Source organism: Guillardia theta (genome assembly GCF_000315625.1).
Source record: "Guillardia theta CCMP2712 unplaced genomic scaffold GUITHscaffold_119, whole genome shotgun sequence".
Taxonomy (NCBI): domain Eukaryota; class Cryptophyceae; order Pyrenomonadales; family Geminigeraceae; genus Guillardia; species Guillardia theta.
This window is the reverse complement of record NW_005434555.1, coordinates 175,790-190,778: the sequence shown is the minus strand read 5'-3', so window position 1 is coordinate 190,778 and position 14,989 is coordinate 175,790. Positions and strand designations below refer to the sequence as shown.

The 14,989-nt window shown below is 55.0% G+C and overlaps 4 protein-coding genes across 4 annotated transcripts in view; 2 read left to right on the top strand and 2 right to left on the bottom strand.

Annotated features, from left to right (window-relative positions):
- Positions 1-928: 928 nt before the first annotated feature.
- GUITHDRAFT_118022 (hypothetical protein) lies at positions 929-1,631 on the top strand (the record flags this gene model as incomplete). Its single annotated transcript, XM_005822797.1, has 3 exons — positions 929-1,336; positions 1,402-1,505; positions 1,583-1,631. 3 exons carry the CDS (start codon positions 929-931, stop codon positions 1,629-1,631), a joined length of 561 nt encoding a protein of 186 aa, XP_005822854.1.
- A 98-nt stretch (positions 1,632-1,729) lies between these two features.
- On the bottom strand, positions 1,730-6,087 carry GUITHDRAFT_97713 (hypothetical protein; the record flags this gene model as incomplete). The annotated part of the gene is made up of 8 exons (XM_005822796.1): positions 1,730-1,852; positions 1,986-2,123; positions 2,433-2,594; positions 2,868-3,123; positions 3,415-3,635; positions 3,899-4,049; positions 4,301-4,399; positions 4,646-6,087. The coding sequence occupies 8 exons, from the start codon at positions 6,085-6,087 to the stop codon at positions 1,763-1,765; spliced, it is 2,559 nt and encodes an 852-aa protein (XP_005822853.1). The 3' UTR covers positions 1,730-1,762.
- A 2,435-nt stretch (positions 6,088-8,522) lies between these two features.
- GUITHDRAFT_48117 (hypothetical protein) lies at positions 8,523-9,050 on the top strand (the record flags this gene model as incomplete). The annotated part of the gene is made up of 1 exon (XM_005822795.1): positions 8,523-9,050. A coding segment is annotated over one exon (528 nt), but the record flags the coding sequence as incomplete, so codon positions are not given.
- Positions 9,051-10,675: 1,625 nt separating this feature from the next.
- GUITHDRAFT_160179 (hypothetical protein) overlaps positions 10,676-14,989 on the bottom strand; it is a gene marked incomplete at its 3' end in the record, with an annotated part of 6,477 nt that continues 2,163 nt past the window's right edge. Inside the window, exons 2-9 of the mRNA XM_005822794.1 lie at positions 14,497-14,540; positions 14,374-14,434; positions 14,185-14,312; positions 13,344-13,427; positions 11,714-11,796; positions 11,204-11,480; positions 11,022-11,086; positions 10,676-10,778 (exon numbers count right to left, since the gene is read on the bottom strand). Coding sequence (XP_005822851.1) covers positions 10,676-10,778; positions 11,022-11,086; positions 11,204-11,480; positions 11,714-11,796; positions 13,344-13,427; positions 14,185-14,312; positions 14,374-14,434; positions 14,497-14,540 — 845 coding nt within the window. The remainder of the gene's footprint in view (positions 10,779-11,021; positions 11,087-11,203; positions 11,481-11,713; positions 11,797-13,343; positions 13,428-14,184; positions 14,313-14,373; positions 14,435-14,496; positions 14,541-14,989) is intronic.

Here is a 14,989-nt window from a genome sequence, read left to right as displayed (position 1 = left end):
TCGCCAGCCTACGTCGCCATCTCAAGTACCCTACCCCCCTTTTCCTCAGTCCCTTTCCCGGTCAAAATCGGGGTAAAAGCCCTCATCCCCACTCATTTTCATCCCCCTCAGTTCTTCGGCATCATCTCCCTCATTCCGAGGCGAGGCTGGAGTAACGGCAACGGTCCGACCGCCCCGCCCGGCCGGTCCGCAGCCCGGGCTGATTCGATTGCCGGGCCCTGCCGAGCCTCCTCGTCTCAGGCTCCTCGGATCGGATTGCTCCCGTTAAGTTTGGGGGACAGCAGTTGGCAGGATTGGGTTTGGTTCTCGCTGTCTTTTCTCTTCTCGCCGTTTGGCCTGTGCGACAGTGTCAGGGTCAAGCCTCCTCGACTCTCCTGATTGTCCTCGTACTGATTTTTAACTTAACTTTGAGTAAAGAGGGTTCTCGCTCAGTGATTTGACGTTCGGGCCGCCGCCCGGCCGGAGAATTTTACTTAACTTTGAGTAGAGGAAGTTTGCCAGTACAAACCGGTATCAGTGAGCCCCCGGCACGCCGGAGGTCGGTACTGTACAGAAAGGTACCAGTACTAAATCACACTACCAGGAACAGTACTGTCCATCAGATGTAGTCTAAATATAAAACTTAATTTACTCTAAATATAAAACTTAAAACGTAATAAACCGCCCTCCGGCACTGTTAGTGCTCCTGCTCCTGCTCCTCCTCCTCCTCCTCCTGCTTCTCCTCCAGCTCCTGCCACGAGGTGCCTCAGCTGGGCTGGGCGGAGAGCCACAGAAAAATTGCCGAGGCGATCTGAGACCTTCCTATCTTCCGTATCGGTGACGCAACGTTTGCCGAGTGCAGCGTCCAGGCTTGTAGTTATCTTCTCACCCACCGCACTTGTATCTTTACCAAGACTCAGCTTGGAGCTTCTGTCTTACCTGAAGAGGCATGGGATCAGTAGAATCATGCTGCTGCTGTGCAGAGCAATCTCAGACCCAGCCCAAATTGAAGGTCGTGAATCAGAGACAAGTCAACCGGTCTTTCAAGCCCTTCCTCTACTCGCCAGACCAAGGATGTCAGCGCGGAGTGTCTCCCAGGCACTCCTACCAAGAGTCCAGAAACTACATTCAATTCCAAGACCCCCCTCAGACAAGCAGCAGGTCCAAGATCGCTTTCTCCGACCAGCGACCTGATGTCATGCTGGAGGTCTTCAGGCGCTTCCCGTCCTACCGCAACGGCAAGGTCGTGCTTCAGGACATTGAGCAGAACATGAGGACAGTGTTCCCCAAAGCATATAAACTACAAGATCTCAGCACCTCTATCGCAATGGCGAGGAAGCACGCAGACTTCGATCAGGTACTGCAGGAGGACGAGGCATGCAGGAGGGCAGTGAAGAACTCCGACTTGACATGCCTGAGCAGGTCGACATCGAGGGTTTCAGGAAGTTCTTTAGCATTCACTTCAAGTCTGTTTACGACGAGGCAGTGATCAGGTTTGAGGGCAAGTTCGACGAGATGGTCGACAGGTGCTAGTGGCAGTCGGGACGTTGCCTTGGTAGGTCCGGGTGATGGGACTCAGACCTGCTCTGACGATTCTCGCCAGTGAAACGCTCGAGTCAGCAGAGGGCGAGGAGTCGAAACTTCGGGCATGAGCAAGTCTGCGACAAGACGATTGTAGATGAGAGTCGCTCGTGGTTGTTTCATGTTGTCTGAGAAGGACGCCGAGACAACATGAAGGCCCAGTGTAGCTGATGTTGATTGGGATGTATATTCTTCCGAGTATCTACAAAGACTGTCCATCTGACTCAGCCTGTGAGGTTATGAAGGCGAGGCTGTAGTGGTTGTTGTTGCACATGTGACTGAGATCATTCATCTGCCAGAGACAAGTCAGAAGAGTACAACAACCACCATCACCACCCGCCCACCAACCCACCCACCACCATCATCACCACCACCACCACCACCACCACCACCATCATCATCATCATCATCATCATCATCATCACCTGGCGGGAGAACGACATGTGCATGGCTCTTAGAGGAGCTGAGTAGGTGCTGAACTCCTGCATCACGACGGCGCCATGGTGGAGCAGGAGACTCTCCGCCCACTGCAAGTGAAACTCGATGTGGGGAGACGAAGAAGCCTGCAAGTGAAGATGAGAAGACGCGGAGGACAAGGGTGGAGGAGGAGGTGGGGCGGGAGGGGGGGAGTCAGGAGGAGGATCGGGAGGAGGATCGGAAACAGGATTGGAAGGAGGATATGAGCAATCGCAGGAGCAGGGGAAGAACGATGAGGGGGGAGGATGAGAAACAGAGCTAGGGGAAGGAGGAGGAGGATCACAAAGGTGGGAGAGTGGAAAGAGGAGGAGGGGATGAGGAGAGGAAGGGAGCGGAGGAGCAGGGGTGGTAAGGAAGCGGAGGAGCAGGGGTGGTAAGGGGAGCAAGCGCGGCACCTGAACAGCAACAAGATCGAGCATCCTCTTGACGTAAGGGGCAGGGATGGAGGAGACGAGAAGGGGGATGTCTTGCTTCGGGACCCTCTCGTAGACTGAGCGCAGGACGCTAGCCTCGTTGAGCCGGAGGGCCATCAGGATGGCATCGAGCCACTCCTTGTCCTGTGATATTGTCAGAGGGGAGAGCCAAGGAGGAAGCAGGAGAGAGGAAGAAAGACAATGAGAGAGGAGGAGAGAGGAGGAGAGAGGAGGAGAGAGGAGGAGAGAAGACGAGAGTGCAAGAGAGGAGAGGAGGAGGCGGGTGGCGACAAGGTGTAGGATAGAGAAGGACAGGGAGCGGAGAGAAGGAGGAGAGTCACGTGGGAAGAAGAGAGGGTGGAGAAGAGGAGGGCACGACAAGAGAAAGAGCAGGAGAGGCGGGAGCAGGCAAGGCACCTCGAGGCTCTTGTAGATCCGAGCAGGGGTGATGTCGAGGTCGAGGTCAAGGGGGTCGAAACTTGAAGTCTCGTCAAGGGAATAAATCAGAAGCCCCTCAGTCGTCGCTGCCGCCCACGCGCGTCCCGTCGGGGAGAAACGGAGGCAGGTGGAGCGAATGGCCTTGGCGGTCTTGCGGGAGGAGGTGAGTTGGCCCCTCTTGGCTCCCGGCAGAGTCTCGTCCTTCCTCCCCCTCGCGTCTTCTCGCTCCTCCTCGCTGCAATCTGATAGTCAGTGCCAGAGAGAGGAGGGGGGGCGATGGGGGAAGCGAAGGCGAGGGCGAGGGCGAGGGCGAGGGCGAGGGCGAGGGCGAGGGCGAGGGCGAGGGCGAAGAAGGGCAGAGGCAGAGGGTAAGAAGGGGGGGAGGGGTATAGAGTGGATCAGGATGAGGAGGAGGGGAGGAGGAAGGAAGGAGGAGGAGGAAGGGGAATGGGGAGAGATATGGAGGGGAGGGGGAGGGATGCAGGAAGGAAGCAGGAGGAAAGCAGGAGGGAAAGAGCAAGTTGACCTGTCATGATCAATCTCATTGAGCGGTCCAGCCTCTGTCATGTTTCTGGTGTTGAACTGATCCAAGATGCCGTCGAGCGACTGGTTGGAGGAGATGGGGAACTTTTTGATGCAGGTCTTCCTCGAGATGTTGTAAATGCAAACCCACTTTGTGTTCCCCCCTGCGATCAAGCACTTGCCGTCCGCACTGTAGCACAAGGTGGAGAAGCTGCTTGCTGAAGCCTGTTGGGTTAGCGTCAGGACAAGGAAGATGAGAAGTAGGATTGAAAAAAGAAGATCATCATCATTGTCATCGTCATCTCCATCATCATCTCCATCGTCGTCGTCGTCGTTGTCGTTGTCGTCGTCGTCGTCGTCGTCGTCGTCATCATCATCACCACCATCGCCATCATCGCCATCATCATCATCATCATCGCCATCATCATCATTATGATCATCGCCATCATCATCGCCATCGCCATCATCATCATCATCATCATCAATACCTGAGACGCCAACTTTGTTCGATCAGACTTCTTTCTCCCTCCCATCACGTCTCTTCTCCCTTCGATAGTCCCCAAGAGGTTGGCGTCGATGGCGTTCCAGATGTAAATCTGCCCGTCCAGCGCGCTACTCACAAGCTCCTTTCCGTCGGGTCTGACGTGCGCACGTGAGAAACGAGGAGATAAGACAAGGAAGGAGAGGAGGGAGGGAAGACGCGAGGAGGAAGCAGAAAATCTATCAGTGATCATAAGCAGGGAGCAGGGATCAGGGAGCAGGGAGCAGGGAGCAGGGAGCAGGGAGCAGGGAGCAGGGAGCAGGGAGCAGGGAGCAGGGAGCAGGGAGCAGGGAGCAGGGAGCAGGGAGCAGGGAGCAGGGAGCAGGGAGCAGGGAGGTAATTTGGGTACCTGTAGGTCACGCAGAGAACATCCGAGTTGTGCTGCAGCGTCTGCGTCGCTGCTTTGCTCTCAAAAACATCCCAAAGCTTCACCGTCTTGTCCCATGAGCTGAAGAGACAAAACACAAGTCACCTTTACAAAGAAAGAAAGAAACCAGGGAGAAAACGTTCGAGGTAATCGCCGACAGCATGGAACGCATATGTAATCATCATCATCATCATCACCACCACCATTATCACCACCACCATCATCATCATCATCATCATCACCACCACCACCACCACCACCACCACCACCATCACCATCACCATCTCAGCCAATTCATCTCCAACTTCCCCCTCCGCCTTCCCACACCTGCTCGCCAGAACTGGCTGGATCGGGTTGAACGACAGGCAGGAGATCGGCCCCTCATGCCCTGCCAGCACCTCCAGCAGCCGCCCAGTCTTCAGGCTCCACACGAAGATCTCAAACGAGTCCTGCGTACCAGCACACACGATCTCGTCCGAGGGGTCGACGGCCAGCGACAGGAACTGCGTCGGTTTCGGCGTCGTCATAGTCCGAAAGTTGCGGTACCGCACGAGGTCGAACGCCCTCACAGACCCGTCGAGGCTGGCAGACAGCACGGCGTTGCCCTTGGACAGGAACTTGACCGACTGCACTGCCCCGGTGTGCTCAGTGAAGGTCACGAAGCAGAAGCCCGTGCTGCACTGCCAGATCTTGACCTTCCCGTCTTCTCCCCCGCTCACCATGTGCGAGCCGTTGGGCGAGTAGTCGATGCAGTTCATGCCCTGGGAGTGCCCCTGCTGCTTCAGGACGTAGGTCTCAGACTGCCACTCCCACACCAGCAGCTGCCCGAGCTTCTTGCTCCCGAACGCGAGCCACTCGCCGCTCTTGTTGATGCTGACGCTGTTGATCTTCTGGCTGGAGATGGAGAGCGTGTGGATGTTGTTGCAGGACGGCAGCTCGTAGAGCCCAAAGATCCCGCTGGAGAACCCGACGACAAGGAGCGAAGACTCCTTGTGTATCGTAGCACACTGCACCTTCCCCTGATGAAAGAAGTGCCTTTCCCTCAGCATCCATCCTCCGCTCGTCCTGTGCCGCTTCATCCCCACCCGGTTGCCGCCTCCTCCGTCCTCCACGTCCTCCTTCTTCTGCCAGGCTACCAGGCACCCGTCTCGAGCTACTGTGTAGGCCGTGTCCTCCTCCTTGGGCAGGAAAGCCGCGATGACCGTGTCCTTGTGCCCTGCGAAGTTGACGGGGAACCCAGGGGAGGGCTCTAGGGAAAAGATCTTTGCTGTCAGATCCCTGGAGCCCGAGATGAAGTAGGAAGAGTCGGTCGACCAGTCGAGCGACACCACCTCGTCAAAGTGACCCCCATACGTGCGGTGGAGGACGAAGGGAGCGTACTCGCGTTTGAGGCTGGGAGTCATCCAGACTTGAACTAGCTTCCCGTGGGAGACTGCAAAGTATTTGCCGCAGGGGCTGAAGAGGATGGCGCTGACCCTGGTCTTGAAGTTGAAGTAGTTGAGCACGGAGCCTCTGCGGAAGTTGATCAGTAGCGCCCTCCCTTCCTCGTCCACGGTGATGAGGACGGTCCCGTCGGGGGAGAGGGCGACGCAGTCAATGTTCTTGGCGTTCTCCGTGGGGAGCGTGAGACTCTTGCTGTTCTCAAGGTCGAAGACTGTCACTCTGTTCCCGACAGGACTGAGAAGTGACCCGCCATCGGGCGTGAAGAGCAGATTCCCCTGGCTGTAAACAGACCCACAAAGGTTGGAAAACTTGAACCCGAACCTCATCCTTGTGCCGTCGCTCTTGCACACAAGATATCAGCTCTCCGAGGATGCAGTACCCCTCCCGTTGTCTCCGAGGATGCAGTACCCCTCCCGTTGTCTCCGAGGATGCAGTACCCCTCTCGTTCACTGTCTCTGTTCTTCTTTCCTCTCCCCTCTTGTCGCCTTCAATGCACGTGAAGCCTGGCCCCCTCATCCACCCTCAGTCCCAATGCCAATATTGGAAAGACGGGGATGAGGGTCCTCGAAGAGGCGGGCCCGGCGATTGCCGCCGGCCGGGCCGGGCCGCGGCTGTGACTGCAATTTGCCTTTCATCCGAGTTGTCCGAGTTCTGTCAGGTTGAACTTGTTCTACCCGGGCCCTGTTCTTGTGATCTGCGGGGCTACAGTATGATAGTATGATAGTATTCCGAGTGACTCCGACTGGCATCTCAGACCCCTCACAACAACTTGAGTCGACACACTCCAAGCTGCTCAACATCAACCATATCGACAATCAGCAACTTCGGAAGTTACAGGTTGAGTGCACCTGCACATGACCATCGCCATTAAAAGTCACCGTCCGGTCGAGAGTCACGGTTGTACGCACAACCCGGTGACCTTCGGGAATGGGCGATCACCAGAGCAATCACTGACAGCGCTGCGTTTACTAGAACACACCGAGCACGACAGGCTACTGCTGTCGGCAAGGGCATGAACCTATTTCCCTACACGTGCTGGGGCACGGTGTGTAGCACAATTCAGCAGCCCCATGAACATCAGGACCGTCCTCCTTCATCCCTCCCGCGCTCTCTCCCGATGCGTGTGACCTCTCAGATCGTCCCGGTATCACGCATTTACTACTACACAACCACAAGCCTCCTCCTCCCCCTATGCTACAGGTGCTCTATGCTACATCCCGCCGACTCCATCCCAGATATACATCAGTCAGCCTCGACCCTCAGCCTCCTCTGCACATGCAGCACGTTGGTCAAGAGGCTCGGCTTTGACGCCGCTCCTGCCTCGCGATGCTGAGAGGCTTTGGCCGAGGAGGAGGCGCTGTCGGCAGGCCGCTGCAGCTTGTCGCGGCTGGAGCGTGGGATGTAGAAGTCGACGTTTTGGATCATGATCTTTCTGCTGGCAACAAGTGCTGACTCGTGGAGTGCCTTGCACATGTTAGGGAGGGAGTGATGTATGCAGGGGAGGGGGAGGGGAGTAGTGAGGAGGCTGATGGGGGGAAGGAGGAGGTGAGCGGAGAGGGAGGAGGGAGGAGGGAGCGGTAGGGGAGCGAGGGGTAGAGGAACGGAGGGAAAGGAGGGGAATATAAAACTCATCGGCGGTCTTTAAGTGTCAGCAGGTCACGATACCGACGGGTTCAGTCAGGGTACCGGCGGTTTTATCGAGGGTCCGGTCACGCTGGCACCTACCCTGCATCATGGCTTGCTGACGATAAGACTTGCCTGGCATGATACACTCTTTATAGATAGGGTTGGCCCCCCGGGCGATGCTGAGAGTGATGACTCGGAAGACTCCGGGAACACCTGACTGACTCATCAGTGCCTTAGATTTTTACTCAAAGTTAAGTTAGACGGTTTGTCACGTGTGGGATCGGACATTCAAGTTTAACTTAACTTCGAGTAAAACGGAGATAAGCCGGCGGACTCGGAACCGTTGAACAACCCGGCCCGGGCAGAGTCACTGAGTCCGTCACAGACGCGGCCCGGCGGGAGCCCAGGCCGGGCCGGGCTCCGAGTCAGCGGCCCGGCGGGGGCGGGCCTGGGCGGGCCGCCGGGCCCAATGAGTGGGGATGTGGGGAATCGGGAATGCGGCCAGTGAGGCCATTGCCTTACATGGAGGCGAAGAGAGGAGGAGCAGGAGGAGCAGGAGGAGCAGGAGGAGCAGGAGGAGCAGGAGGAGCAGGAGGAGCAGGAGGAGCAGGAGGAGCAGGAGGATCAACAAGAGGGAAGGGAGTGAAGATTTAGAACACAAACACGATCGGGGCGGGCATCAGTCAAGAGAGGACTATGTTTGACCGATCTTGCAACTTCGAGACAAGCTTTAGGTCGGTGTTGACTCTGGGCACAAGATTATGAGGGAGCTACATGGGAGATGTCTCTGCGGCACTTGTTGAGAGCTCTTGTCCTGCTGGCGACCCTCAGTCTGACGCTCCTCATCAAACACGATAGCAAGATCGCTGCCGCATCGTCGAGATTGGGAGATGGTCTCTCCACCCTCAGGAAAGTCCTGCCTCCTTTCACCTTGCAGCATGCTACTTGCGCTCGGTGTGTGATGCGGCCCGCACGCTGGGGCATCCAGGGGAAGGAGAGAGAGTGGAAGGAGAAGCTGTGCAAGGTTTGTGTCGACTCGCTGCATTGCGACGCTGTCCCCCTCCACGGTCGGTGCCTTCAGTGCGCAAGGAAAGCCATCTTTGCCGCGCCGCAGACGAGTAGGAGCAAGTTGCCGGCGCACAGAAGTGCTCCTGCTCACTGCAAGCATCATCGCTTGGAAGGAGAGGTCGACGTCTTCCACGCCATGTGCGAAGTTCCGGGATGCAACAAGCAGTCTGTGTTCGGGGACGACGGGGAGGGGCCCACGAGATGCTCGCAGCACAGGGAGCAGGGCGACAAGAGCATCAGCAGGAGGGTGTGCAAGAAGGAAGGATGCAGCAGAACTCCTTCGTTCGGAGACCCTGAGGAAAGGAAGGCGATCTATTGCGCCAAGCACAGGGACGCCAGTCACGTCGATCTCCGGAGTTCAAGATGTCAGTTTGACGCGTGCAACAAGGTCCCTTCCTACGGGGTGGAAGGAGGAAAGCCTTTGTTCTGCACAGCCCACAAGGGCCCGCAGCATGTAGACTTAAAGAACAAGAGGTGCATGTTCGTTTCAGAGGACGGGTTGAAGTGCTCAACACAGGCGACTTTTGCGTTCAAGGATGACCCAAGAAAACTCTTCTGCAGGAAACATGCCACTGATGACTGTGTGGATGTCCGAAATCGACGGTGTGACCATCCAGAGGGATGCTTGAAAGTGAGGTTTGCTCTGTGCTGGTGGAGGTAGTGATGGTGATGATGATGGTGATGATGATGGTGGAGGTTGTGATGGTGATGATGATGGTGATGATGATGGTGATGATGATGATGGAGGTAGTGATGGTGATGATGATGATGATGATGATGATGATGATGATGATGATGATGAATACGATCACGATCACGATCACGATCACGATCACGATCACGATCACGATCACGATCACGATGATGATGACGATGGAGGAGGAGGAGGAGGAGGAGGAAGTGTGTATGTCAACTCGCTTTAGCACTTCTGAATATTCTTGTTCTCCTTCCAAGTTCGGGGCCTTCTCCTGTCAGAACGGTGATCTGAGGTTCTGCAATCAACACAAGTCGGAAGCAACTCGCCGACCCACAACTGTCATCCCTCTTCACATCTCACACCCTTGCTGATGCTGCTGCTGTCAGAGACATCTCTGCAAGAACCCGGATGGATGCAGCAGGCTGGCAAGGTACGGAACCAACAAGACAGGTAGGAAGCATCTCTGTCAGGGCTGTGGATTTGACTATGACGTCACCACGTGACTCGCAGGTGTCGTCTCGTGCAGGATGCATACGCAACCATGGGATCGACATATACAGGTAGGAGGATTTCTGGATGCGCCGCCATGTGTCTTGAAGGTGTAGCAGGCTGGGGTGTCGGGAGCAAAGAGTTTGCAAGCTCGACCTGCTGGCTCGGGCAAGGAGGCGAAGGAGGAGGCCTTCCACAGGATGGTGCGAGAATCTTTGCGGGCGGAGCATGGGGGGTAGGAGAATGAAACCTTTCCAGCTGTTTGACGAGGGGCACAACACCTCCTACCCGCCGATGGTGAACATGAGCATCTTCAATGACAGGTGGTGGGAGATGATCGGGGAGGGTGGTAGGACTGAAGTGAGCTAGCACGTCCATCCTCTTCAAGCACACGATGAGAGGTCGGGTGGGAGGAGCACTGTACCACTGGGTTGCGTCCCTACCGACGACCGACCTGAAGCAAGCGCTGGTTTGTTGCTGCCTTTCCTCCTGTCATTGACTTCCATTGTTGTTGTGTGTCGATTCCTGTCCCTTTCATATTCTCTACCTGCTCTCTGATGCTTCAACCTCGTATCTCACCTTGCTGTTTCCTGACGATTTTCCTCTTTACCTTCTCGTCTCTTTTCTTCCCCATCACGACTTTCTCGTCTTCTCCGCTTCTCCTCTCCTTTACCCTCTCTTGTTGCTTTCTAACTGCTGTTCTCTTTCTCTCCCCTCTACCTCCTCTTCTTCCCTCAGAGGACTCGTGGGTTCCAGGCTCTGTCGTACAAGTCGATTCTGAGAAAGTGAGTGATTACGGTGGAGGGTGGCGGTAACGGCGACTGGCAGTTGCATCCTACAAATCTTGTGGTGGGAGATGCAAAACAAGTCAAGTGCGAGGGAAGACATGTAGCCGACGGTGTGCTGGTAACAGCGGGACGGAGCTGAGAAAGGAAGGAAAGGGAGACAGTAAGGAATCATGCTTGTTGATAAACTAGAAGTGACTGCAGCTGGGGAGGGGGTAATAGGGGGGGCTAGGGAGGGGTTATGCATGCTCAGAGAGCCACGATCTGCTGCTTCTCGCTGGTGTCTGCGATCTTCTCGATCTCGAACTTGTCCCCCTTGAGCTTCAACTTCATGTCGTGATAGTGCAGGAGGCTGCGGGGAGGTCAGAGGCCAAGGACGAAGAGGAAGGAGGGAGGAGGGAGGAGGGAGGAGGGAGATGAATGTTGGACAATAGAAGACAACAAGGTGGCTGGAGGATGGGAGGAGAAACGGGCAGGGCGAGGGAGGAAGAAGCAAAAGGAGGAGGAGCACGAGGAGGAGGAGGAGAAGGAGGAGGAGGAGGAGGAGAAGGAGGAGGAGGAGGAGGAGGAGGAGGAGGAGGAGGAGGAGGAGTACCTTGGTCGGTGACCAACTGAGATGTAAGTGAGGTGTGGAAGGTTTTCAAGCAGCTCATACATGCTCTGCCAAGTGAGATCAGCAAGAAAGAAATCTCCCCCCTCCTCCCTCCTGGCTCCCTTGCCGCCCCCTCCCCTCCTTCCTCCTCGTCCTCTCCTCATCCTTCAACTTCTGCTCCTCACCTTCTCACTCATAAGGTCAAGAGCGGAACTCGCCTCGTCCAATATGGCAACCCTGACAGATAAATGAGCTCCTCCACCTCCCTTCCTCCTTTGCTCCCTCCCTCCTCTGCTCCCTCCCTCCCTCCCTCCTCTAACCTGCTCTCGGAGGGACCCAAGGGTGCAGTAGGGACGCTGAGGGAGGAAGAAAGTCTCTCCAGGAGGAGGGCGGGTAATTTCTCCCTTCCCTGCTGTCCACAGCCCAGCGATGGCGCGGAGCAGAGAGCTCTTGCCGGCTCCACTGGGAGGAGGAGGTGAGTCAGTTGAATCACGACGGAGGAGGAGGAGGAGGAGGAGGAGGAGGAGGAGAGCGAAGGGAGGGAGCTGAAACAGAAAACACGGCAGGAGCTCAGAAAGGGGAGTTGGACGAGGAGGACGAGGAGGACGAGGAGGACGAGGAGGACGAGGAGGACGAGGAGGACGAGGAGGAGGAAGAGGATGAGGAGGACGAGGACGAGGGGAAGGGGGAGGAACCTGTTTCCAACAATAAGGAGATGCTGTCCCTTCTGCACCTCAATGTTGAGGTTCTCAATCAAAACTCTGGAGTTGTCCGGAGTCTGTGGAATAAGGAAGAAGGAGGAAACGAGATTATCAGCAGCAGCTCATACTCAACACTGAGAGCGAGATTGTAAGGATACAACATCATCAAACCATCTAGGACACATAACTTCATCTAACGATGTTTGAAACAACATTGGCACATTTCCACCATCGTGAAACATTCTTGGTTGCAGGAGTAAAGGAGGTGAAACAACTTCTGAACCTTTAGCGTCAGGTCCTTGATCCTGACAACCTCCCCCGGCACGATGACGCTCTTGATACTGCTCTCCTCCTCCTTCCTCTCCGCCGCCTTCTCTCCCGCCTTCACCTCTCTCCCCTCCTCCTCCACCTCCTCCCTCAGGAACGTTCGGTGTGCGTTGTCCTGCGCTCCTATCACCTGCAAACTTTCCCATCCCTCGCTGTTTACCTGGAACCCTGGAATCGGCAAGATCCCTTCCTTCATGGCGCTCCACACCAGCTGGGCAGGGAGTCAGCTTCTGTCAGTTGAGCAGCTGCCGGTCACCGACAACGAGGTAGGATCCCCCTGGTGAAACCCACGGAGAGAGATGGCAGTCTTGCAAACGTCACCGTCAACCCCAACACCACCACATCCTCATCCTCATCCTCTTCCTCCTCCACTACACCATCGTCATGGTCATCGTTGCAGTAATGATCGTCATCACAATCATCTTTGCAATCATCATCATCATTACCACCACCAACAACAACAACACCATCACATAGATCTACAACCTTGAAAGCATCCCACCACGTGATCGAGTCCCAGGTGCTTGTAGCATCTACACCTGTGTCAAGCAAAGAACTTTCAGACAAACTCACTGACTTGTGACTTGCGCTCCTCCCACAGCTTCGTTGTTCTGCAGCAATCATGTGAGAAGAGGGAAAGAGAGGGAAGAATGGAGGACAGGATTGGACAGGATGGAATACAAACATCATCTTCATCAGACCTTGTTGCTCTCCATGGCCTCGATGAAGTCGCCAAGACGACCAATACCTGAAGAATGAGAGTGAAAGAAAATCGACCACAGAGCGCACCCAAAACAACACACAAGAAGCAAGGAACGGGTATCAACGAGTGACTCATAAGAAACAAAACTGAAGAGACGGATCAAAAAGCAGTTGTCAACTGTGAATCAGAGAGACAAGACAAGACTCCTTGTGCAGAATGATACAAGACGTGTCAACAATCCACATGTCGTTACCGGCAGAGAAGGAGCTGATTCCTTCAAACTGCGACAAGACATGAAAGTGAGTTGAAATCGAACCATTGACAGTTAACTGGTCGGGTCAGCCTCGCAGGATGCAACCTGACAGACAGACGTGGAGGGGGGAGGAAAAAAGCGGATAGGTGGGAGGATGGAGGAGAAAGGAGGAAGCAGGCAAGGCGGGTAGGGAGAGGGAGGGAGGGAGGGGCCAAGGAGAACAGAGATGGAAAGAGGAGACTAGCAGACAAGGAGGGAGCGAGAGAGAGGGAAGGAGGAATGGAGGCAGGGTAAGGGAGAAGCAGGAACGAGAGAGGAAGAGAAGGTTTTGATCGTTTGACCTGGTTGACGATGATGGAGAGGTCAGAAAGAATGTGATTGAAAGCGCCGTAACTCTGACTGACAACCCCAAGCTCTATCTTGCCCTGCAGTGTGTGAGAAGGAGGAAGAGTGAGTAGATGATGGGTCAGGAAGAAGAGGAGGATAGGAGGGGGAGGAGGTTGATGAGGAATTGGTGGTGGTGCCGGCAAGAGAAAGATAGTAAACAAGGATGAGATGAAGAGAGTGAGAATATAAGGAGACTGCGGGAGGAGGGGGAAAGAGGTGCAGGGGGTTGCGACGGAGGAGATGGAGGTGGAGGAGGGGAGCGACGGAGGAGATGGAGGTGGAGGAGGGGAGCGACGGAGGAGATGGAGGTAGAAGAGGGGAGCGACGGAGGAGATGGAGGTAGAGGAGGGGAGCGACGGAGGAGATGGAGGTAGAGGAGGGGAGCGACGGAGGAGATGGAGGTAGAGGAGGGGAGCGACGGAGGAGATGGAGGTAGAGGAGGGGAGCGACGGAGGAGATGGAGGTAGAGGAGAGGATGGGGGATAGGAAGAAGTTGTCTTACCTTGAAGTAGAGTGGGGCAACGACCCACGCAGGAATAACCTGAAGGGAAAGGAATGAGGAGAATAAAGAAGAGAGAGGAAGGAGCGGGAAGGAAGCAGGTATGACCAACAAAACGCATCAGAAGTGGTGATGTAGAGGAGATGGAAGTGCTGGTGTTAGTGGTATCTGACGGGGAAAAGGGGGAGGAGGAAAAGCGGGATGAAGAGGAGGAGCAGCAGCAGCGCTGGCAGTAGCAAAAAGGGCTATCAAGAACAAATACAGCAAGGAGGCAAAGTGATTGAAGAGAAGCCGACCTGGACCATGTAGCGATATGCTACAGTGAAAAGTTCCAAATTTCTCTGGTTTGAAATGAGACGAAACGAGTTGTCGATAGCTGACTGGAAACGCTTCTTGATCTCCTTCATCTCGATATTTTCTCCTCCTTCATCATCACATCGCAACATCATGTCAGAGAACAGTCAGGGAGGTGTGCTTGCAAGTACCGTAGAATGCTATACTCTCAGCGTTCTCACGCATTCGAACGAGGGAGAAACGAAAGTTCGCCTAGTAAATGTCAAATCATATCAGTACCTCATCTCCTTCGAGCTTTTGACACCCAAGCTCACCTCTCTTTGCAGTTGTTCAAAGTTAATGCCCACAAGTTTGTTTCCTTCGCAATGCCGTCATATCACAGTAAAATACCATCATCATCGTCGTCATCATCATTATTGCCGTCATCATCATACCGTCATCGTCAAGACATCGCAGTCTCATCATCATCATCTACTGCTTCTTCTTCTCCTCCTCCTCCTCCTCTGTCCCTTCCTCCTCCTCCTCCCTCCTCCACCTCCCTCCTCCACCTCCCTCCTCATCCTCCACCTCAACCATAAAAAGCAGCACCCATCATTAACAAATCAACTATCCTTCTCTTTCTTCTTCAGGATTTGAGGTCGCCTCTGAGATCACAAATCAAGATCGGACATGAAGACAGGAAAGCATAGGAGACAAAAATCGTGGATAAACGTCGAAGAGGGTTGGGGAACATAGAGGGGAGGAAAGATGGGAAATTAATAAGGGAGTTTTATTATGGAATGAAAACCCTTTCAAAAGATTCCAGCA